At 39.2% G+C, this 25,614-nt stretch overlaps 1 protein-coding gene across 2 annotated transcripts in view; it reads left to right on the plus strand.

Moving 5' to 3' along the window:
• LOC126203382 (uncharacterized) overlaps window positions 1-25,614 on the plus strand; it is a 117,654-nt gene that overhangs the window by 88,241 nt on the left and 3,799 nt on the right. For both annotated transcript variants that reach the window (XM_049937678.1, XM_049937679.1), the window contains exons 2-3: window positions 5,055-5,159; window positions 5,251-5,434. In XM_049937678.1, the coding sequence (XP_049793635.1) occupies window positions 5,055-5,159; window positions 5,251-5,434 (289 nt within the window). The remainder of the gene's footprint in view (window positions 1-5,054; window positions 5,160-5,250; window positions 5,435-25,614) is intronic.

A 25,614-nucleotide genomic window follows, 5' to 3' on the forward strand; every position in this document is an offset into this window, starting at 1 on the left:
TGGGCTCGACAAAATATTTTCGCATTCGGAAGAGAAAGTTGGTGACTGAAATTTCGTAAATAGATATCGCCGCGACGAAAAACGTCTTTGCTGTAATGACTTCCATCCCAATTCGCGTATCATATCCGCCACACTCTCTCCCCTGCTACATGATAATACAAAATGAGCTGCCCTTTTTTGCACCCTTTCGATGTCCTCCGTCAATCCCACCTGGTAAGAATCCCACACTGCGCAGCAATATTCTAACAGAGGACGAACGAGTGTAGTGTAAGCTGTCTCTTTAGTGGACTTGTTGCCTCTTCTAAGTGTCCTGCCAATGAAACGCAACCTTTGGCTCGCCTTCCCCACAATACTATCTATGTGGTCTTTCCAACTGAAGTTATTCGTAATTTTAACACCCAGGTACTTAGTTGAATTGACAGCCTTGAGAATTGTACTATTTATCGAGTAATCGAATTCCAACGGATTTCTTTTGGAACTCATGTGGATCACCTCACACTTTTCGTTATTTAGCGTCAACTGCCACCTGCCACACCATACAGCAATCTTTTCTAAATCGCTTTGCAACTGATACTGGTCTTCGGATGACCTTACTAGATGGTAAATTACAGCATCATCTGCAAACAACCTAAGAGAACTGCTCAGATTGTCACCCAGGTCATTTATATAGATCAGCAACAGCAGAGGTCCCAGGACGCTTCCCTGGGTAACACCTGATATCACTTCAGTTTTACTCGATGATTTGCCGTCTATTACTACGAACTGCAACCTTCCTGACAGGAAATCACAAATCCAGTCGCACAACTGAGACGATACCCCATAGGCCCGCAGCTTGATTAGAAGTCGCTTGTGAGGAACAGTGTCAAAAGCTTTCTGGAAATCTAGAAATACGGAATCAACTTGAGATCCCCTGTCGATAGCAGCCATTACTTCGTGCGAATAAAGAGCTAGCTGCGTTGGACAAGAACGATGTTTTCTGAAACCATGCTGATTACGTATCAATAGGTCGTGATTCATAATGTTTGAATACAGTATATGCTCCAAAACCCTACTGCAAACCAACGTCAATGATATAGGTCTGTAGTTCGATGGCTTACTCCTACTACCCTTCTTAAATAACTGGTGCGACCTGCGCAATTTTCCAATCTGTAGGTACAGATCCATCGGTGAGTGAGCGGTTGTATATGAGTGCTAAGTAGGGAGCTATTGTATCAGTGTAATCTGAAAGCAACCTAATCATTATACAATTTGGACCTGAAGACTTGCCCGTATCAAGCGATTTGAGTTGCTTCGCAACCCCTAAGGTATCTACTTCTAAGAAACTCATGCTAGCAGCTGTTCGTGTTTCAAATTCTGGAATATTCCATCCATCTTCCCTGGTGAAGGAATTTTGGAAAACTGCATACAATAACTCCGCTTTAGTGGCACAGTCATCGGTAACAGTACCATCGGCACTGCGTAGCGAAGGTATTGACTGCGTCATGCCACTTGTGTACTTTATATACGATCAGAACTTCTTTGGATTTTCTACCAAATTTCGAGACAATGTTTCGTTGTGGAGCCTATTAAAGGCATCTCACATTGAAAAGGTGCTTTTAGTGAAGCTGTATTATCAGAATGGGGAATGTGCTAGTTCGGCGTTACGATCCTATTGCCATAGGAAGGGGATTCGAATGGGTAAAGGTCTGCTGACAAATGCAGCTGTGGTGAGAATGATTTCGAAGTTCAAAGCCATGGGTTGTTTAGACGATAGACCCCGTAGTGGCCGACCGAGCACAAGGCGTAATGCTGCTGAGACAGTTCAGGAAGAAATGGAGACTGTAGCGGGTTCATCTATGCACAGAGAAGTCGGCACTCATGCAGTCGCATGTCGCACCAGCATTCCATACACTACTGTTTGGTTGGCACTTAGGAGTACCCTCCGATGCTATCCATACAAAATCCATTGGCATCATGAACTGTTACCTGGCGATTTAGTGAAGCGGAGGGCATTTGCAGTGTGAGCGTTTCAAAAGATGTCAGAAGATGACTATTGGTTGAGTAACGGGTTGTGGACTGACGAAGCTCATTTCACGCTCCGAGGGTCTGTCAACGCCCACAACTGCAGAATTTGGGCTACCGAAAATCCTAGAACTGTCGTGGAAACTCCATTGCACGACAAGAAAGTCACGGTATGGGTTGGATTTACCACATCTACTGGAAAACACTGATAAGGAGAAGGGACAGGATGATAGGACATCTGCTAAGACATGAGGGAATGACTTCCATGGTACTAGAGGGAGCTGGAGAGGGCAAAAACTGTAGAGGAAGACAGAGATTGGAATACGTCAAGCAAATAATTGAGGACGTAGGTTGCAAGTGCTACTCTCTGAGATGAAGAGGTTAGCACAGGAAAGGAATTCGTGGCGGGCCGCATCAAACCAGTCAGTAGACTGATGAAAAAAAAACTGTTATCGGGCCTTTTTTCTTCGAGGAAATGTGTGATTCTGGTTTTGTAACTGCTACCGTGACGGGTGAGAGGTATGCCGATATGTTACAGAATCGCATCATCCCCAGCCTGCCTGATAAACACCTGCTGGAACGTACGGTGTTTATGCAGGATGGCGCTCCATGCCATATTGCTAGACGTGTGAAAGATCTCTTGCACGCATCGTTTGGTGATGGTCATGTGCTCAGCTGCCACTTTCATCATGCTTGGCCTCCCACGTCCCCAGACCTCAGTCCGTGCGATTATTTGCTTTGGGGTTACCTGAAGTCGCAAGTGTATCATGATCGACCTACATCTCTAGGGATGCAGAAAGACAACACCTGACGCCAATGCCTCACCATAACTCCGGACATGCTTTACAGTGCTGTTCACAACATTATTCCTCGACTACAGCTATTGTTGAGGAATGATTGTGGACATATTGAGCATTTCCTGTAAAGAGCATCATCTTTGATTTGTCCTAGTTTGTTATGCTAATTATTGCTATTCTGATCAGATGAAGCGCCATCTGTCGGACACTATTTGAACTTTTGTATTTTTTTGGTTCTAATAAAACCCCATGTCATTCCAAGCATGTGTGTCAATTTGTACCTCTCTGTCTACATTATTCCGTGATTTATTCAGTTTTCAAATTTATACTGACTTTTTGATCACCCGGTACATAAGTGTTTATAAAGCATACATCTATTTTGTATGTAAACAGTTAGTTGAAAAATTCTTAAATAATAAGACATCATTACAGCAATTATAATCCTGCATACTAATTATAAGGCTTACAGTCCAATTCACATATAAACAGTTATGCTAACAAATGAGATATTAGGATAACTATTTTTTAAGTTGAGAAAGTAAAGCTTGAAATTCATCACATTTCACAAAGTATAATACACTTTCAAAATATTTGTGTAACAAATAGAAAGAGCTATCAAAAAGATAAAGGTTTAACTCTTTGTTTGAATTTAGTCAGATCCTCAGTGACTGCTTTGACTCCAATGGCAAGATTATTACATATTTTTTATGTATATTTGTGTAGACTATGTTTACTTCTTGTATCAACATCATTGTATGTCTTCTTCATTTTCTAAATTGTGTAATTCCTGTTGACAATGCACATAAGTGAAAAAAATGTACTGGCATGATTTGGTGAGTATCCCCAGCTGTTTACATAAATTCCCACAAGAGCATCTAGGGTGGACTCTGCTCATAATTCTGATGAAACTCTTCTGTCCCATAAAAAATATGATGCTCTATGTCATAAGTGAATGTAAATACACCTTTGATTATTTCTGTATCACAAATAAATGCAACTGAGCAAATGGCAGGTGCTACCAACATCATTCCTTTACATAGGCCAAAGATGTGAACTGACCAATTTTGGGTTGCTATTAATATGCTTCAAAGTGTACATATATGAACTAATTGGCAGCCTTAACTTTGCCCTAGGTGTTAAAAGAAGTAGTTAATTTTGCGTAGTAGAATGATTTTTTTCCCATTATTATACTGTATGAGAACTGTATCTGTAAAATAAACATTCCATTGATACAACATACTGCTTTTGACTATACAATCAAATGCTACCTCACTTCTTCATCCCTTGACTTTAACTGGTTACTGCTCACTCCTGTCACAGGTCTTGTTCCCATCAGTGTTGGGTGCATGTAAGCAGTGGAACAGTATAAGTGGACCTGCATACCTCATGGGATTCTTGAATGTGTAAATTAGTTCATAATGCGCTGCTGCATAATCTACCACAATCATGGTAGGTGACATTACAAATGGCTTGTGTGTTGTATTGTATAATGTCAGGATTGTTGTGTTGCACTTTGTTTCATAAGTGTCCTAATGATGTGAATGTATTTCCAACATCAAGTCAGGGTTGGACCAGCAACTTACGTAACAAATTATTTATTGTAATTCTGTCACAGTTGCATTTTATTAAACTGGTGGCTACTTTCAAACTACTAAATTCATTTTCAAGCCAGCTGCACTAATAGTGCTTGATTAAGTGACAGTCAGTTCACACATAGGTAATACATACACGATAAACAGTCATATGGAAGCCAGACCAATTTTGCAATGTAGACGTATTGCTGTTGAGTTCAGCTGCACTTCATAAATACTAGTGCAGCTTTAATAAGCCTGGCTTGAAAATGAACTTGGTAGTTCAAAACTAGTCACCAGTTTAATAGAACTCGATTGTGATGGAATTATAATGAAGAATTTGTCCCAGTGATAGATTTCCATGCAGTGGGTGAACAGGCAATGCAGATTTAGCTGTATCATCAATGGCAAGCACAATGAGTTGCTTGAAACAAACACACTTATATCAGTGTGCAGGCATCCATAGAAAAATGCTGTAACAATGGTAAATTTGATAACAAATTACTATTTTAGGAATCATAACTGGCTGAAAGTTCCTTAAATTGAAAAACTCAGTAAATTATTCAGATCAACTTCTGTAGTCTTGCAGGTAGAGTCTGCATTCTTTATTTACAGCTTCTGCTGTGTTATAGTGTACTTGCCCCTCTTTTAAAATGTGATTTTAATTAAATATGTGTCTTTTTAGCAAGTGCTCGGTGTTGAAGATGAGCAGATGAAGAACATAACAGGAGGCTTGGATGAACTAAACAGTATTCTCACTGTCACTCAAAAGAAACTGAACAAGTTTAAGGTATGTTATACTAACTACCACTACAGTAAAACTAGGATGTTAATGTGGTGCTGTAATGTAATTTTGCTTAGCGTGCATGGTACTTCCCTAGGTCGTGTGTGGCAGCCTAACGAATCTGCTGAAAATAAGAATTGGCAAGGAAGATGGCAGCTCGAGTGCCTGCAGCACAGACTGTAGCAGATCTCTGGGCTCTGGTGCTGAGGCAGAAAGGAAACAGGACGAGCAACAGGATGCAGAAGCAGAGAAGGAACAGAGTCCTGTAGTGAACAGTCCAGGTATGTGAAATGAAAGGCTGTCCTGAAAACAGGATTTATCAATGTTTGAGTAGTCTATAATTTTTCTCTGCTCATCATTTGGGACAATGGTTTGATTATTGAAGTCAGTAGTGTTCCAAGTCTTATACGGGGACCAGAATTTGAATAGTGGCAACACTGCTGTGGAGACACAAGACAACTGAATTAAGTAACATCACTTATACCACATGCACAGAGTGAATGGACACTGCCTTCCAACATCATGTGCATGCACAGTTAGCAGAATGGGGCCTCTTGTAGTAGATGGTCTAATGTAGCACTGCCATTGTGATTTTGAAACAAGAACAACTAGTTGGATAAAAATTAAATATGCCAGAGGGCATACAGAATAGCAATGTCATGAGGCCCTTGGAGAGGCTTCCAGATAATGTACATTGCATTACACAACAGTGGCTAAGTGGGTAAAGGCTATCAACAAGGGATATCAAAATTTGGCAGACATTTCTCTGTCAGCTCATCCCTGAAGAACCATCTGCTCTTACCACATTACTGGACAGTGATTGATGCCAAATAATTCATGAGGTTACAAGAGATAAGATTAGTGCATACAACTATGCTTCACATTCAGAACTAATGAGAATAATTGCATTATATTAGATTCGGCACAGGAAATGCAGAAATGGCTACGATACAGTGCTGCCCGGACCCATTTAGAATGCTATGAACATAAAGGAGAGTCTGTCTTACAACATTTCATTATGCTGGGTGAGACATGGAACAAATCATACAAGCCACAGCTAAAATCTCAATTAAATCAGTGACAGCATTATGGGTCTACATGATGATCCTCAGAATCCCACCAAAGTGAAAGCTATGGTGATTTTCATGTACGATTGTGATGATGTTCCTATAACACATACCACTCACTAGCCGCAAGCTTTCAGCATGCTATGTTGCAGTTCATTTTCGGAACACAACCAGTGACCATCTTTGAGAAAAAGTGGTGACACTTTCTGCAGAATTCACCCATCATTTTGCAGGACAGTGCTCAGGTGTGTACAGTGCAATTGTGACTGATTTGTTCAATTGATGGGGCTGGCAAGTGCTGTAAAGTCCATCATACTCTCTGAACTTGAGCTCTTGTGATCTCATCTTGATTGCTAAGATGAAGGAAGTAGTTCATGGCATTAGTTTCAGAACTATTGCAGACTCGTTAGACACCAATTCACTCCATTCAAACTATCAACACAACTGCCACTTCTAAAGGTATTCTATGACTTCCACATTGGTGGCAATGGACTATACACAATGCTGCTGACTACTTTAAAGGACAGTAAAACTTTGTAATGCAAATCTGCTTCATGTTTGTAGTAAAGAACCAGTGATCACTATTAAAGTTCCAGCCCTTGTCACTGACTATTACAAAATAATTGTTCTAGCAGTTATGCATTCCTATAATTCCATACATTTATTCATTTCTCGTATTTCATAAAACCATTGTGGAGCAAAGCCCTCAGAAAAAGAGGAAAATATGCTAAATCCATACTTAATAAATAAATCCAGTCCTTTCACCACTGCCGTTGATTAAGTGTTTCATTTCACTAGTGGTTCCAATCACATGATCATTTTCAGGTAGCAGGTGTGTGTCATAATGGCCCAACAAATACATTTCACATTCTTAGTGTACATTCTAAATTACCAGAACAATTGTTAATCACCTTGTTTGGAGGAAGTGCTTTATTAATGCTCCATGATTTTCATTATTTTGATTGGTATAAATGGATGCTACAGTATTTATCTTTGACCTGCTAGTGTAAAAGATGTTATTAATTCAGCTAAGTAAAATATTTACAGAATTGTTCATTAGTATATATTAAAGATGTATTCACAGTGTTGATTCTGCCTGTTAATGTGTGACTTGACTTACTTCTTGTCCTTGAAAGTTTTCTTTCATAATGCAATTTAGGTTACACAATATGCAAATAAATGAACACCACTTGCTCAGAACAAACAATTTAATATGATTAAATATTAAGGATATTTTATGCAATTACAAACAAATAACATTTAGGCATAGGCACCAAGAAATAAAAGAACAGTGTTGCAAATTGCATACCAAGTCTTGTATATGAAATTAAATTTATACCACAGACTGTCTACAGAATCAACAGCAAACCAATACCGATAATGAAAGTTCAGGTGCCGGCCAGAGTGGCCGAGCAGTTCTAGGCGCTACAGTCTGGAACCGCACGACCGCTACGGTCACAGGTTCAAATCCTGCCTCGGGCATGGATGTGTGTGATGTCCTTAGGTTAGTTAGGTTTAAGTAGTTCTAAGTTCTAGGGAACTGATGACCTCAGAAGTTAAGTCCCATAGTGCTCAGAGCCATTTGAACCATTTTTTTGATAGTTCAGGTATACATGTCAGTGTTGCTAGTGTAAGAAGAAGAGATAGAGAAAATATATGAGGATAATGAACGGATAATTCATTATGTAAAGGGAGATGAAAATCTAATAGTCATGGGGGTCTGGAATGTGATTGTAGTGGAAGGAGTAGAAGAAAGTGTTATGGGTAATATGGGCTTAGTAATAGGAATGAGAGAGGAGAAAGACTAATTGGGTTCTGCAATAAATTTCAGCTAATAATAGTGAATACTCTGTTCAAAAATTGTAAGAGGAGGAAGCATACTTGGAAAGGGCACAGGAACATTTCAGTTAGATTACACCATGGTCAGGCAGAGATTCGGAAATCAGATATTGGATTGTAAGGCATATCCAAGAGCAGATATAGTCTCAGATCACAATTTAGTAGTGATGGAGAGTAGCCTGAAGTTTGAGAGACTAGTGAGGAAGAGTCAAAGAGCAAAGAAGTGGATACAGAAATATTAAGGAATGAAGAGATACGTTTGAAGTTCTCCAAGGCTATAGATACTGAGGTAATGAATAGCTCAGTATGCAGTTCCCAGCTGAAGAGGAATGGACATCTCTAAAAAAGGCAATCACAGAAGTTGGAGAGAAAAATATAGATACAAGGAAGGTACAAAAAATACAGAAATACTAGTCACTTAGGAATGAAATGAATAGAAAGTTCAGGGAGCTAAGGTAAATTGCAAGGACTGATTCAGCATATAGAAAAGACAAAACAACCTTTAGTGAAATTAAAACCCAGAGTGGTAACATTAAGGGGAATTCCACTGTTAAATGCAGAGGATAGCTGATAGGTGGGGAGAGCACTCCAGTCTCTATGAAGGAAAAACTTGTCTGATTATGTGTTAGAAGAAGAAACGGGAATCATTGTAGAAGAGATAGGAGATCCAGTATTAGAATTGGTATTTAAAACAGCTTTTGAAGACTTAAGATCAAAGAAGGTAAAAGGGATAGATAACATTTCATCAGAATTTCTAAAATCATTGGAGGAAGTGGCAACAAAATAACTATTTGCATTGGTGTGTAGAATATATGAGTCTGGTGATATACCATCTGACTTTTAGGAGAAACATTATCCATGCAATTCCAAAGACTGGAAAAGCTGACAGATGTGAGAATTATCTCACAATCAGCTTAGCTCATGCATCCAAGTTACTGACAAGAATAATATACAGAGGAATGGAAAAGATTTTTGAGGAGAGGTATATAACAAGAGATATGGGTAAATCCTACTTTACATCCACAATGCCATTGGTATTAAGGACCAGGAATCATCGTAAAATTAATGAGCAGGAAGGTGCATGTACATGGATCAAGGGGGCCTTGTATGTAAAAATATTTAAATTGTTAGTGATGCAACTCTTTATTACAGAAATGAAATAAAATTTCTCTATCCCCTGCAAAAAAAAATGCACATTGATTTTTCCAAAAACCCGAAAAGCTAGTCTTTTGGCTTTAGGAAAGGTAAAGGCACCAGAGAGGCAGCTCTGATGTTGTGGTTGATAATAGAAGCAAGACTAAAGAAAAATCAAGTAACGCTTGTAGGATTTCCCAACTGGGAAAGAGCATCTGACAATGTAAAATTGTGCAAAATGTTCAAAATTTTGAGGAAGTCCAAGAACAAAGTGTTCAGCCTATACATGAAAGAAGCCATGAAAGAAACAAAAGCAACCTTTGAGAGTGGAATTAAAATTCAAGGCGAAAGGATGTCAATGATAAGATTCACTGATAACATAGTTTTCCTCAATGAATGCAAAGGAGAATTACAGGATCTGCCAAATGAAATGAAAACCTAATGAATGCAGAATATCGATTGACAATAAGCTGAAGAAAGATGAAAGTAATGAGAAGTAGCAGAAATTAGAACAGTGAGAAACTTAACATCAGGATTTGTGATCATGAAGTATATGAAGTTAAAGACAGTAAAATAACCCATGAACGTTGGAGCAAGGAGGACATACAAAGCAGACTAGCAATGGCAAAAAGGGCGTTTCCTACTAGTATCATGCATGGACCTTAATTTTAGGAAGAAATTTCTGAGAATGTATGTTTTGAGTACAATATTGTATGATGGTGAAACATGGACTGTGGGAAAACAGGAATGGAAGAAAATTAAAGCATTTGAGATGTGATGCTACAGAAGAATGTTGAAAATTAGGTGGATTGATGGGGTAATGAATGCAGAGGTTCTGTACAGAATCAGAGAGTGAAGGAATATGCGGAACACACTGACAAGAAAAAGGGACATGATGGTAGGACATCAGTTAAGACATTAGGAAATAACTTCCCAAGTGCTAGAGAAAGCAGTAGAGGGTAAAAACTGCAGAGGAAGATAGAGATTGGAATACACGTAGCAAATAATTGAGGACATATGTTGCAAATGCTACTCTGAGATGAAGAGTTGGCACAGCAGAGGAATTTGTGGCAGGTTGCATCAAACCAGTCAGGAGGTTGATGACTAAAATAAAAAATGTACGTGACAATATACAGATGTTTAGAATTACAAAACAATACATTACCTCAGACTGTACATGGCCTGCAATCAGTGTAGGTCTAGGAATGTTTCTGGAGAATCACCTTCCATCCAGTTTGTGTATTATTTGACAAGTATCAGCAGTGGTTGGATAACTGTAATAAACAAATTGCCTACCACTGTAGAGACAAATCAGTTGGCAACATGCAAGTGAATATGGAATATACAAATCAAAAACATCAATAAACCTATAGATTATAGATTCTTCAAAATGATGTTATTGGAGCACATGAAAGGTTAAGGAGTAGGAGAAACAGCACATAATAAGTTGAAGGAGTTATGTCATCAAATGTGAAGGAAAAGGCACAAGCCGTACATAAAAATTTGAGGGTGACAGTCTGTCACATTCATTTATTCTCATTGCACCAGGAAGGGAGCCTTCAGGGATGTGGAATGTGTCAAACTAAATATCGGAGGCAAAAGCCACCAAAGTAGATTACTTCTCTAAAGTGTACTAACAACAAATCATGGCCAGTGCTAATCTGTTCACACTGGTAACTATGGGAATTTGAGATTACTTGTGTGTGATTTTTAGACTTACATGACAATACATACACTTTTAAATGGTGTTTGTGGATAGTAATAAAAGTGAATTAAAGATGTCAGAGAAAATGACAACCTTGAAACAAATTCACTGCTCCTTCTTTCATATTTCTCAACTACTGTTTTTATACGATACTTCAGATGAAGTACATTAGACTCTCACTAATCCGTCCATTCCTGGCACATATGGGTGCCAGATTAGTGGAAGTGCCAGATTATTGAGTGTCTGAAATTTATTTTATTCATTTATTTATTTATTTATTTTTTAATTTGAAAACATAAGGGATAAAGTGTACTGTACTTTATTAAATTGAAGGATATGATTTTAAAACATAGAGAATATATTATATTAAATCCAAAAATACATTAATTTTCAAAGAAAACTTAGTCCTTGAGTGTATACTGTACATAATTATACAGTGACATCACTCACTATGAAACATGACCCTAATTTTTAACTGTCACCAGCTGGCCGCTGTGGCCGAGCGGTTCTAGGCGCTTCAGTCCTGAACCACACTGCTGCTATGGTCACAGGTTTGAATCCTGCCTCGGGTATGGATGTGAGTGATGTCCTTAGGTTAGTTAGGTTTAATTAGTTCTAAGTCTAGGGGACTGATGAGCTCATATGTTCAGTCCCAAAGTGCTTAGAGCCATTTGAACCATTTTTTAACTGTCGCAATGATGATACGTGATGGTGGCATGCTTTATCACCAAACCGCTTTACAAGCATTACATCGGTACTGCATGTATCTGGTTGTTGCATAATATACGCCAGGAAGATCTCGGCAGCTTCAGCACCAGCAGTGTGAGAAATCTTAATGCTCTCTCCTCCTGTGTCCTCTTCTTCATCACTTCCATCATTACTTTCTTGTACGCTTTTGATTATTTCTTCATCTGTTAAAAGTTTGGTCTGTATCACAGTTTTCCTCATTGAGCCACTTAGTAACATTTTCATCATCAATTTCCTCTCCCCCTGGAAGGTTATGGAACATGTCAGTGTACAAAGTAACTGATAATTCCGAATTGACTGGCTCACCACTGTCACTCACTACTGGATCCAACTCTGCATCAATGGATGGCCACAATTTTCTCCAGCTCTTCATTATGGTAGCACACTCCACTTTATTCCATGCTTTGGCTGCTTGGAAAACAGCATCACATATGGTAATTGCGCTCCACGCCTTCAGCATAGGCTCAATTGAGTCATTTTCACTTTTGTTCAGCAAGGAGACAAGAAGTGAATGTCGATCATGACATTTAATTGATTCCAAAATTCCCTGGTCCATGGGATGTATTAGGGCTGTCACACTGGGTGGGAGAAAGAGTGCTTGTACATGTATATTATTGGGCTTTAGAGAAACATGTGAAGGATAACTGGTAGCTTTGTCAATTATCAGGATAGCTTTCAGTGGAAGCTTTTTCTTCTTTAGCTGTTTTCTCACTGCTGGTACAAACATTTCATGGAACCACCAAGAGAATATTTGTGTGTCCATCCACACTTTCTTCTGATCCCAATACTGCACCGGTAGAGTATTTATGTCAGTATGTTGAAAACTACATGATTGTTGGGATTTTCTAATCACCATAAGCAGTAGTTCATGACTCCCATTTGCATTACAACACATTACTGTTTCTGTTGCTTGTAACCGTGCGCTTCCTTCTCGTTCTTGGCAGCTAATGTTTTTGAAGGAAGGATCTTGTAAAAGAGGATTCCTGTTTCATCAGCATTATACAAGGCATCGGCAGTTAAATCTTATTCCTCTATTATCTTCCGTATCTTGCTTAAAAACTCATCAGCATCCTTATCATTAGCTGAGTGACTTTCCCCAGTGACTGTCAGCTGCCGAATGCCATGTTGTTTTTCCCAGTTTGATAGCCAACCTCCAGTCACTGCAAACAAGTGACTACCGCCAAGTTGTTTGTTAAATGCAGCTGCTTTTTTCTTTATAATCGGGCCACTGACTGGAATTCCTTTACTGGGTTGTTGTATGAACCATCTATAAACAACTGTGCCCAGTTCTTCATTCTCACTCTTTTGCATAACTTTCCGTTTTCCCAACTCACTATTGATTTGCGTTGAGTACTATCAAATAACATCTTTCTTTTTGATGTCATAAACATGCTCGTCCAACATTGAACTCAGCAGCAATGGGCTTTCTGCGAAGAACCTCAATTTAACTTTTCTAAAACTTCAAGTTTCTGCTTGAGGTCTAGTGTAACATGTTTCTTTTTAGAAAACATGATTCCGAACTGTAAAGAAAGCTACTTTAACTAAGCATTGTTGTACACGATAATTCATTGTGCACGTGTTTTTGGATGTGCACCTGATTACTGAGAGGCCAGACTACTGAGGGCTGAATTAGCAAGAATCTAGTGTATTTATTAATTAAATAGTAGAGGTGTATGGTCTTTACATTCCTGAGTCCAAATGTTCTTGTCACTTTTAGGAGTGGCTAAAGAAATATTATTTTCCTTTGTTTTTGGATATCTTAGGAATTTCAAATTCCTGTCCAATATCTGCCAGCACCAGAGTGTAAAACTCCATCCTGAATCCTAAATGGGGATGCATAAACTTTATGTAAATTATTTTGACTTCTAGTATCCAAGTTGTGAATTGCAAAGTATATCCTAAATCACAAATCACAAATATCATTACAGAATACATATTGACATTTAAGTGTAAGCATCCTTATGTGCTTGAAGAAGCCAGTTCTACTATTCTCCTGGTTGTGTCTAGTATGAATGTGTTTGAGCCATTTATTGATGTACTGTGTCAGCAGCAAACATCACAGTTTCTAAAAGTCCTCCAGTGCCCTGAGTAAAACATTTATGTACATAAAGAACAGAAGTAGTCTCAGCATCAAACCTAGCAAATACTACACTCCTGGAAATTGAAATATGAACACCGTGAATTCATTGTGCCAGGAAGGGGAAACTTTATTGATACATTCCTGGGGTCAGATACATCACATGATCACACTGACAGAACCACAGGCACATAGACACAGGCAACAGAGCATGCACAATGTCGGCACTAGTACAGTGTATATCCACCTTTCGCAGCAATGCAGGCTGCTATTCTCCCATGGAGACGATCGTAGAGATGCTGGATGTAGTCCTGTGGAACGGCTTGCCATGCCATTTCCACCTGGCGCCTCAGTTGGACCAGCGTTCGTGCTGGACGTGCAGACCGCGTGAGACGACGCTTCATCCAGTCCCAAACATGCTCAATGGGGGACAGATCCAGAGATCTTGCTGGCCAGGGTAGTTGACTTACACCTTGTAGAGCACGTTGGGTGGCACGGGATACATGCGGACGTGCATTGTCCTGTTGGAACAGCAAGTTCCCTTGCCGGTCTAGGAATGGTAGAACGATGGGTTCGATGACGGTTTGGATGTACCGTGCACTATTCAGTGTCCCCTCGACGATCACCAGTGGTGTACGGCCAGTGTAGGAGATCGCTCCCCACACCATGATGCCGGGTGTTGGCCCTGTGTGCCTCGGTCGTATGCAGTCCTGATTGTGGCGCTCACCTGCACGGCGCCAAACATGCATACGACCATCATTGGCACCAAGGCAGAAGCGACTCTCATCGCTGAAGACGACACGTCTCCATTCGTCCCTCCATTCACGCCTGTCGCGACACCAGTGGAGGCGGGCTGCACGATGTTGGGGCGTGAGCGGAAGACGGCCTAACGGTGTGCGGGACCGTAGCCCAGCTTCATGGAGATGGTTGTGAATAGTCCTCGCCGATACCCCAGGAGCAACAGTGTCCCTAATTTGCTGGGAAGTGGCGGTGCGGTCCCCTACGGCACTGCGTAGGATCCTACGGTCTTGGCGTGCATCCGTGCGTCGCTGCGGTCCGGTCCCAGGTCGACGGGCACATGCACCTTCCGCCGACCACTGGCGACAACATCGATGTACTGTGGAGACCTCACGCCCCACGTGTTGAGCAATTCGGCGGTACGCCCACCCGGCCTCCCGCATGCCCACTATACGCCCTCGCTCAAAGTCCGTCAACTGCACATACGGTTCACGTCCACGCTGTCGCGGCATGCTACCAGTGTTAAAGACTGCGATGGAGCTCCGTATGCCACGGCAAACTGGCTGACACTGACGGCGGCGGTGCACAAATGCTGCGCAGCTAGCGCCATTCGACGGCCAACACCGTGGTTCCTGGTGTGTCCGCTGTGCCGTGCGTGTGATCATTGCTTGTACAGCCCTCTCGCAGTGTCCGGAGCAAGTATGGTGGGTCTGACACACCGGTGTCAATATGTTCTTTTTTCCATTTCCAGGAGTGTATATTTAATGATCTATTAAATTTCAGGTGTGCAGCTGTGTAAACCCCACTTCCTCTCCTAATATTCAGCCAAATACCTTCTGTCCATCTTTAGAGTGAGCAGACAGACTGATGCTGCTGTAATACATGTGCCATCCTTTTAAAAGTGCAAACTGTGCCATTGTGCATGTGGTAGCAGATACACAAGTGCCACAGATGTTGGTCATTGGCAAAGAAGTATGCATAAACGGAATCTGTGACAATGGGATCTATCCATGTTGGGATATCAATGTATCAATATGAACTGCATTGTAGTGATATCTTTATGTGTGTATTAAAGAGAGTGCCAGATTCCAAGGTTTGTCCAGGCTGAAATCCTTACCTCTATATATTAAATTCTTTGCCAAATGAATGTCAAGTGACTCCGTCACCTTTTTTTTTTTTTTTTTTTTTTTTTCCTGTGCTAACCTCTTCATCTCAGAGTAGCACTTGCAACCTACATCCTCAATTATTTGCTTGACGTATTCCAATATCTGTCTTCCTCTACAGTTTTTGCCCTCTACAGCTCCCTCTAGTACCATGGAAGTCATTCCCTCATGTCTTAGCAGATGTCCTATCATCCTGTCCCTTCTCCTTATCACTGTTTTCCACATATTCCTTTCCTCTCCCATTCTGCGTAGAACCTCCTCATTCCTTACCTTATCAGTCCAATTAATTTTCAACATTTGTCTATAGAACCACATCTCAAATGCTTCGATTCTCTTCTGTTCCGGTTTTCCCACAGTCCATGTTTCACTACCATACAATGCTGTACTCCAGACGTACATCCTCAGAAATTTCTTCCTCAAATTAAGGCCGGTATTTGATATTAGTAGACTTCTCTTAGCCAGAAATGCCTTTTTTTCCATGGCGAGTCTGCTTTCGATGTCCTCCTTGCTCCGTCCGTCATTGGTTATTTTACTGCCTAGGTAGCAGAATTCCTTAACTTCATTGACTTCGTGACCATCAATCCTGATGTTAAGTTTCTCGCTGTTCTCATATCTACTACTTCTCATTACCTTCGTCTTTCTTCGATTTACTCTCTAACCATACTGTGTACTCATTAGACTGTTCATTCCGTTCAGCAGATCATTTAATTCTCCTTCACTTTCACTCAGGATAGCAATGTCATCAGCGAATCGTATCATTGATATCCTTTCACCTTGTATTTTAATTCCACTCCTGAACCTTTCTTTTATTTCCATCATTGCTTCCTCTTGAAGAGGGGATTCTTGAAGAGTAGGGGTGAAAGGCTACAGCCTTGTCTTACACCCTTCTTAATACGAGCACTTCGTTCTTGATCGTCCACTCTTATTATTCCCTCTTGGTTGTTGTACATATTGTATATGACCCGTATCTCCCTATAGGTTACCCCTACTTTTTTCAGAATCTCGAATAGCTTGCACCATTTTACATTGTCGAACGCTTTTTCCAGGTCGACAAATCCTATAAAGGGTCTTGATTTTTCTTTAGCCTTGCTTCCATTATTAGCCGTAACATCAGAATTGCCTCTCTTGTCCCTTTACTTTTCCTAAAGCCAAACTGATCGTCACCTAGCGCATTCTCAATTTTCTTTTTCATTCTTCTCTATATTATTCTTGTAAGCAGTTTCGATGCATGAGCTGTTAAGCTGATTGTGCGATAATTCTCGCACTTGCCAGCTCTTGCCATCTTCGGAATTGTGTGGATGATGCTTTTCCGAAAGTCAGATGGTATGTCGCCAGACTCATATATTCTACACACCAACGTGAATAGTCGTTTTGTTGCCACTTCCCCCAATGATTTTAGAAATTCTGATGGAATGTTATCTATCCCTTCTGCCTTATTTGACCGTAAGTCCTCCAAAGCTCTTTTAAATTCCGATTCTAATACCGGATCCCCTATCTCTTCTAAATCAACTCCTGTTTCTTCTTCTATCACATCAGACAAATCTTCACCCTCATAGAGGCTTTCAATGTATTCTTTCCACCTATCTGCTCTCTCCTCTGCATTTAACAGTGGAATTCCCGTTGCACTCTTAATGTTACCACCGTTGCTTTTAATGTCACCAAAGGTTGTTTTGACTTTCCTGTATGCTGAGTCTGTTCTTCCGACAATCATATCTTTTTCGATGTCTTCACATTTTTCCTGCAGCCATTTTGTCTTAGCTTCCCTACACTTCCTATTTATTTCATTCCTCAGCGACTTGTATTTCTGTATTCCTGATTTTCCCGGAACATATTTGTACTTCCTCCTTTCATCAATCAACTGAAGTATTTCTTCTGTTACCCATGGTTTCTTCGCAGCTACCTTCTTTGTACCTATGTTTTCCTTCCCAACTTCTGTGATGGCCCTTTTTAGAGATGTCCATTCCTCTTCAACTGTACTGCATACTGCGCTATTCCTTATTGCTGTATCTATAGCGTTAGAGAACTTCAAACGTATCTCATCATTCCTTAGTACTTCCGTATCCCACTTCTTTGCATATTGATTCTTCCTGACTAATGTCTTGAACTTCAGCCTACTCTTCATCACTGCTATATTGTGATCTGAGTCTATATCTGCTCCTGGGTACGCCTTACAATCCAATATCTGATTTCGGAATCTCTGTCTGACCATGATGTAATCTAATTGAAATCTTCCCGTATCTCCCGGCCTCTTCCAAGTATACCTCCTCCTCTTGTGATTCTTGAACAGGGTATTCGCTATTACTAGCTGAAACTTGTTACAGAACTCAATTAGTCTTTCTCCTCTTTCATTCCTTGCCCCGAGGCCATATTCTCCTATAACCTTTTCTTCTACTCCTTCCCCTACAACTGCACTCCAGTCGCCCATGACTATTAGATTTTTGTCCCCCTTTACATACTGCATTACCCTTTCAATATCCTCATACACTTTCTCTATCTGTTCATCTTCAGATTGCGACGTTGGCATGTATACCTGAACTATCGTTGTCGGTGTTGGTCTGCTGTCGATTCTGATTAGAACAACCCGGTCACTGAACTGTTCACAGTAACACACCCTCTGCCCTACCTTCCTATTCATAACGAATCCTACACCTGTTATACCATTTTCTGCTGCTGTTGATATTACCCAATACTCATCTGACCAGAAATCCTTGTCTTCCTTCCACTTCACTTCACTGACCCTTACTATATCTAGGTTGAGCCTTTGCATTTCCCTTTTTAGATTTTCTAGTTTTTCAAGCTTCTGACATTCCACACCCCAACTCGCAGAACGTTATCCTTTCGTTTATTATTCAATCTTTTTCTCATGGTAACCTCCCCCTTGGCAGTCCCCTCCCGAAGATCCGAATGGGGGACTATTCCGGAATCTTTTGCCAATGGAGAGACCATCACGACACTTCTTCAATTACAGGCCACATGTCCTGTGGATACACGTTACGTGTCTTTAATGCAGTGGTTTCCATTGCCTTCTGCATCCTCATGTCGTTGATCATTGCTGATTCATCTGCCTTTAGGGGCAATTTCCCACCCCTAGGACAAGAGAGTGCCCGAACCTCTATCCACTCCTCCGCCCTCTTTGACAAGGCCGTTGGCAGAATGAGGCTGACTTCTTATGCCGGAAGTCTTTGGCCGCCAATGCTGATTATTTATCAAAATTTAGGCAGTGGCGGGGATTGAACCCGGGACTGAAGACGTTTTGATTATGAATCAAAGACGCTACTCCTAGACCACGGGTACCATTGAGTCCCAAAAATATGAAATTGACACTAGAATTTCAACTTTTTTATACCAGTGTTTTCAGAGGATTTTGTAAAACCCCAGCCTTTTGGGGTTTCAAGTCATCTTCAATGGAGTCCAATAGTGCTGTTTGTTGCCTTCAGTGGATGGCAAAAAGTCACTTTAATTTTGTGTGTGGTGAGGATCTAACCTATTTTTGATAGTATGTTGGGAAAGCCACAGACTTAATTTTTTTTCCTTTTTTCTTATGTCCACTTTAGGTTTTATTTATAGCATATCATGTATGTATTGTGGAGAATACTGATTTGCTTCAAAAACTCCTTCTACGAGAAGAAGCTCATCCTACATATTGCTCTCATCAGCAGTGCTATGTGCTTGGTGAATCGTAGTTCTGTACGAGTTGTCTTCTGATAACTGGGTATCATCACAAATAGATCAGAACTTAGCAGACACAAAGGTAAAGCAACTTTTTAACCTACCCAGAAGACAGGGTTCTGTCAAAGATGACTTGATGCTCCACAAGGCCAGGGTTTACTAGATCCCTTGCATGTATGGCATTTCGTATGTTAGACAGCTGAACTTGTACAGCACTTGAAAGATGCACAGAACACCACAGGTACACATGGATCCCTCAGCCCAATAAACTGGATGTTAGTTTTGAAAACGTGAGCTAATAACTTTTGTGATCATTTTAACAGATGAGTGATGGTGGAGTATCTAACGCCTTTCTGAGGAAACCTATTGTAACTGCTTCTGATGCATCATTTTTAGGAAGAATTGATAGGCAACAGTGTGAATTTAACATTATTCTTCTACCATTCTGTCATTAGATGGTGGAATATTATTTGTCTTTTGACTTCATTCATTTCAAACCTAATAATGCTTCAAATTATTATTGCCTTGTCCTTGGAATTGCAAATTTTTTATGCATATTACAATATTTCAGTCTTTTTGATGACACATTGAAGAATTTTGCAGGTATGTTTGGAGTTCATTAAAAATTCCTCAATAGAGGCAGTCCTCTGCAGCAAACAAAACTCTCTCTTCTTTGCACAAGATACTTTGAGTCCAAATGTAAGCTACCCCCTTTCTCAACATCAACTGTAATTTTTCCTAATCCATTAAAAGGAATATTGCTGTAAGAACATTTTTAGGAAAGAATTACATTTATCATCTACTTGGAGTTCTCGGCACATTTATCCCCATTGCCCATCCAGCGAGTTCTCCTCAAATAGTGTATGTGAGTCAGCGTTTACAGTTCTTCCGTGAAAGTGTTTTTTTCTCTTCTTAGTGAAGTAATCAGAAACTGCCAGTTCATCTTCGCCAAAGCAGTTATAATCCCATTAGGATGCAGTATCAGTTATCTTTATTACACCGGAACACTCCAAGACTCAGAAATAAAGTTGATGAACTACTCATTTGTATTGATGAAATAAACTCATCTAACCAAATTGACATAATCTGCCTCTCTGAACATCAAGTGACCACTGGTATAGATATGTTAGACATTTCAGGATTTAAGCTAGCTTCCTACTTCTGCAGAGTAGATATGGATGGAGGAGGAGTTGCCACATTTATTAAATATTGCCATAAATTCAAGAACATTGACATTAATAAATTATGTTAAGAGCAGCATCTAGAAGCATGTGCAACAGTAGAGTTCCATAACAGATCCCATATAATAGTGTGGTTATTCCTGATGTGTGGAGCGGTGGCAATCATTAAATAACACACTAACATGCGCTAATACAACTTTATTATGCGAGAATATTTACAACGTCTTATACAGTCGGCAGCACACAACAGAATGGGAAGCAATATGGCGGCGCACAATGAGTCCACATGGGTCAGAGAGCCTGCTATGGCGGAGATATCTCACTCGTAGAGTCGATAGTCACCACAATAGTAAGTATTTTCCAAGCACCTGGAGGAAATTATAATCCATTCATAAATTATCTAGAAGCTCTTTTGGGTTATTTAACAGGAAGAAACAAAGAAATTTTGATTGCTGGTGATTTTAATACAGATTTTCTAATGCCATCTTCCAGTAAACATTTACTGCAGTTAGTAATGTTGTCTCTCAATCTAATTCACAATGTAAACTTTCCAACTAGGATCACTAAATTCTCAAGGACAGCCATTGATAACATTTTTATAGACAAATCAAAGGAACAAAATCATATCATAAAACCTGTAATAAATGGACTATCAGATCATGACATGCAGCTCCTTGTTTTAGATGTAAATTCTAAGCAGATTATCAAGACTGCTAAATCTGAGTACAGGAGAGTAGTCAATCAACCAAAAATTGAGTGTTTTAGAAAACTGCTCAGAGATATGAACTGGAAAGATGTTTATAGTGCTCATGACATGAATGAAAAATATAACACATTCATGAACAATGTCAGTACCATGTTTGAAAACTGTTTTCCTCTAAAAGTTACTCAAATTAAACAGAAGTCTATAATAAAACCATGGATTACACAAGGAATAAAGATTTTCTGTAAGACAAAAAGGAAAATGTATCTGTCGGCCAAGAATAGCTCCAATGCTGATGATTTAGCTAAATACAAGGAATACTGTAAAATATTTAAAAAAAAGTGATTCAGACATCTAACCAAATGCACTACAAGAAGAAGATAGCAATGTCAGGGAAAAAAACAATATGGGATATAGTGAAAGGGTGGAACCAGAAAGGAACAGGAGCAAATAGCATTAATGGTAGATGACACATTAGTAACTGATGGGCATAGTGTGGCAAATCTATTTAACAAGTACTTTATATCTGTTACTGATAGAATGGGATTGTCAGGATCAGTAAATAATGCCCTTGAATATCTGAAACTAGCCTTTACAAATAGCTTCAGGTACATGAACATGTCACTCACTTCACCAAAAGAAATAACTTCCATAATAAAATCTTTAAAAACAAAGCAACCTAGTGGTTACATTGAAATATCAACAAAGTTAATTAAGGCATGTTCTTGTGAGTTTAGTACAATTCTAAGTTACTTGTGTAACCAGTCAATTATAACTGGGACATTTTCTGACTGGCTAAAATATGCAGATGTTAAGCCTCTATTCAAGAAATGAGATAAAGAGATACCATCAAACTACAGACCGATTTCACTTTTACCAGTATTCTCAAAAATTTTAGAAAAAGTAATGTACAGGCAGCTTCTCAACCATCTGACCACAAATAACATATTATCAAGAACACAGTTTGGATTTCTGAAGGGTTCCGATATCGAGAAGGCTGTTTACACCTACAGTGAAAATGTACTTAATTCATTAAATAACAAATGACAAGCAGCAGGTATTTTCTGTGATTTGTCAAAGGCATTTGATTGTGTGAACCACAACATCCTGTTAAATAAATTAGAATTCTATGGTGTCACGGGCAGTGCTGCAAAATGGTTGAAGTTGTACATCACTAACAGGAAACAAAGGGTGTCAGTGCAAGGGACTAGTGAATTAAGTCATCATCAGAATTGGAAGAAATTTCATGTGGTGTCCCACAAGGATCCATCTTAGGGCCATTGCTTTTTCTTGTGTACATTAATGATCTCTCATCACTTACACTGCCAGAAGCAGAGTTCATTTTGTTTGCAGTTGACACAAGTATTGCAATAAATAGTACGTTGAGAGTAGTTCTAGAAAGATCTGCTAATGATATTTTCATGGATATTAATAAAAGGTTTAAAGCCAACTCACTGACATTAAACTTCGAAAAGACTCGCTGTATGCAATTTAGAACCTGTAAGAGGTTTCCAGCCAGCATATGCATAAAGTATGAAGAAGAGCAGATAGAAGAGGTTGAGTCTTAAATTCCTGGGATTACAACTTGATAAAAAATTCAGTTGGGAGGAGCACACCACAGAACTGCAGAAACACCTTAACAAATCTGTATTTGCAGTTCGAGTGTTAGCAGACATAGGTGACATAAAAATTAAAAAGCTTTAATACTTTGCCTACTTTCATTCCATAATGTCATATGGTATAATATTTTGAGGTAACTCATCAAGTCAAACAAAAGTTTTCAGAGTCCAAAAGCGTGTAACACGTATTATTTGTGGAATAAATTCACTGACGTCCTCTAGAAACCCCTTCAAAGAACTGGGTATACTAACTACTGCCTCTCAGTGTATTTACTCCTAAATGAAATTTGTCCTAAATAATATATCTCTTTTTCCAACAAACAGCCCAGTTCATACATACAATACCAGGAACAAAAATGATCTGCACAAGGACTTAAAAGCACTTATTTTAGTTCAAAAAGGGGTCCACTACTCAGGAACACTAATCTTCAATAATTTGCCAGCAAACATAAAAAATTTAGTTACAAATAAAGATCAGTTTAAAAGGAGCCTGAAAGACTTACTAGTGCCCAACTCCTTCTACTCCATTGACAAATTTTTTAATATAAACAAATAATGTATTGTATATACTCATACTATTAGTACTGTTATTTCACCTTAAAAAAGTTGTATTGTATATACTCATACTATTAGTATTGTTATTTCAGGTTAAAAAAAAAAAAATTACATGTCCCACATCCACGAGGATCTCCTCAGCACAGATCTATGGAATGAAAAACTAATCTAATTTAATCTAATCCTGCTGATGGTGGTTCTTTGCTGCAGCCATCAGACAATCTTAGCCAGATAAGCCATTTGTTATAAGATTCACATCCACAAGGACTGCTGAAAAGCAATGCCTCCAAAAAATTTATGTCAAAACTCTTAAAGCCTTTTAAATAAAACAAACTTTATTAACATTATACATCTTTATTCTTCATATGAATATATTTATTTCTCATATTTTACGTAATATTGTTTTTATTCCATCCTGGATTTTCCATTTTTTATATATTTCTCAACATAGCCACTCTGGTGACGAACACATTTCTCTCAATGAGAGACTACTTTGTTGATATTGTCACTGTAGAATATTTGACTTAGTTGACAGAGCCACAATCTCACCTTTGCTTGCACCACTTCATCAATATCAAAGTGAAGTCATCTAGCCGGCCGAAGTGGCCGTGCGGTTAAAGGCGCTGCAGTCTGGAACCGCGAGACCGCTACGGTCGCAGGTTCGAATCCTGCCTCGGGCATGGATGTTTGTGATGTCCTTAGGTTAGTTAGGTTTAACTAGTTCTAAGTTCTAGGGGACTAATGACCTCAGCAGTTGAGTCCCATAGTGCTCAGAGCCATTTTTTGAAGTCATCTAGTGTGTTTTATAAGTTTTGAAAACGGATGAAAATGGGGGCCATGTCGGGGACTGTATGGAGAATGATCAGTGATAGTGAACCCAAAGTGTCAGATTGTTGCAGCACTTATTTGTGGTTTGGCATTGTCATGCTGAAGGAGAGAGTATTCCTTGTGTGGATGAACTCTTTGAATTCATGCTTTCAATTTTCTGAAGGATTGTGGCACACAGTTTTTCACACACAGCTGTATTACACACTACAATTCAGAGCCTGAGGTTGCAACTTGCATCAGCAAAGGAAGAAAGCTGATGGAGTAGTATGCATGAAATGTAATACCTCATCTAATACTGATAACAGAACAAGAAATTCAGAGCTTTAAGTTTCAGCACAAATGAAAGATAGATGTACTTAGAAATAAATGAATGTTGTGCAGTTTCCTTCTGTTCTAGTTGTTAACTTTACTGTGGTGATGAAACAAAAGCTAGAGATTACTAACTCTGAGTACTCCCTGTAAGAACAATCCAGAAGAAAATCACTTTTGCAATTGTGATGCCATTATAACACAATATAGTCAGTTCTCATTTATTAACACCAATGTCATTGATTAATTAAGTTTACAACCTATGTATAAATGCCATTTTGTTTTGCAGTTTCCTGTAAAAATATGAGTACTTTGTCTCTCTTCTCAAATAAGTTTCTGATGTTCTGATGGAAAAGTCCAAATCTTTTATGATTGTGGCCCTTTGTGGTTTTCAAGATGTCGATTTTTCTTTCTACACTGATCATTGCAACTGTATCTATAGCAATTCAGCAGCTATGACTTTCAGAAATATTTACTCTAAACATCCTAGTGAAAATACTGCAAATCACTGCATGCCCTGGAAATTAGTCATACAAATAACTTCCAAGATAAAAATTCAGAAATAGATGATGGCACGTTTGGTACAACTACAAAAGGGCTGAGGCATCAATCACGTACATGTGTGACGACCCCTCCTTTACTGGCTAACTTCTGATAGCCTGTATATACATGTTCGACAGAGTGCTTCTCCAGATCTTGTTGTAGTGCTCGAAGTGTGATACTGTCCTCAAATATGAGGTAGTTCTAAACAAATACTGATGGTCTACAATGTAAGAAACAAATATTAATGGCTGTGCATTACATGAAACTCTATACATGAAATCATTTTTTTTTTCATTCTAAATATTATCGTTTTTTTATTACATGCTTTTACAGGGTGGTCCCTGTTTTCAAGCAGTTTAATGCCTGTAGCCTGAAGACAGCCAATTAATGTTTTCCACAGTTTAGCAGTCCTGTTGTAGTTTCATTTTGTTGTAGTTTCAGTTTACTGTGAAAGGAACTGCAAAATATTTACAACTCATTTTTTTGTAAAAGAGTTTTTTTTTAATATTTTATACTTTTCCAATGAAATATTTTTGTACTGTCATAAAGTATCACTTACAGGGTGACATACTTTGCTGTTGAAC

This window comes from Schistocerca nitens, chromosome 9, assembly GCF_023898315.1.
Source record: "Schistocerca nitens isolate TAMUIC-IGC-003100 chromosome 9, iqSchNite1.1, whole genome shotgun sequence".
Classification (NCBI taxonomy): Eukaryota; Metazoa; Arthropoda; class Insecta; order Orthoptera; family Acrididae; genus Schistocerca; species Schistocerca nitens.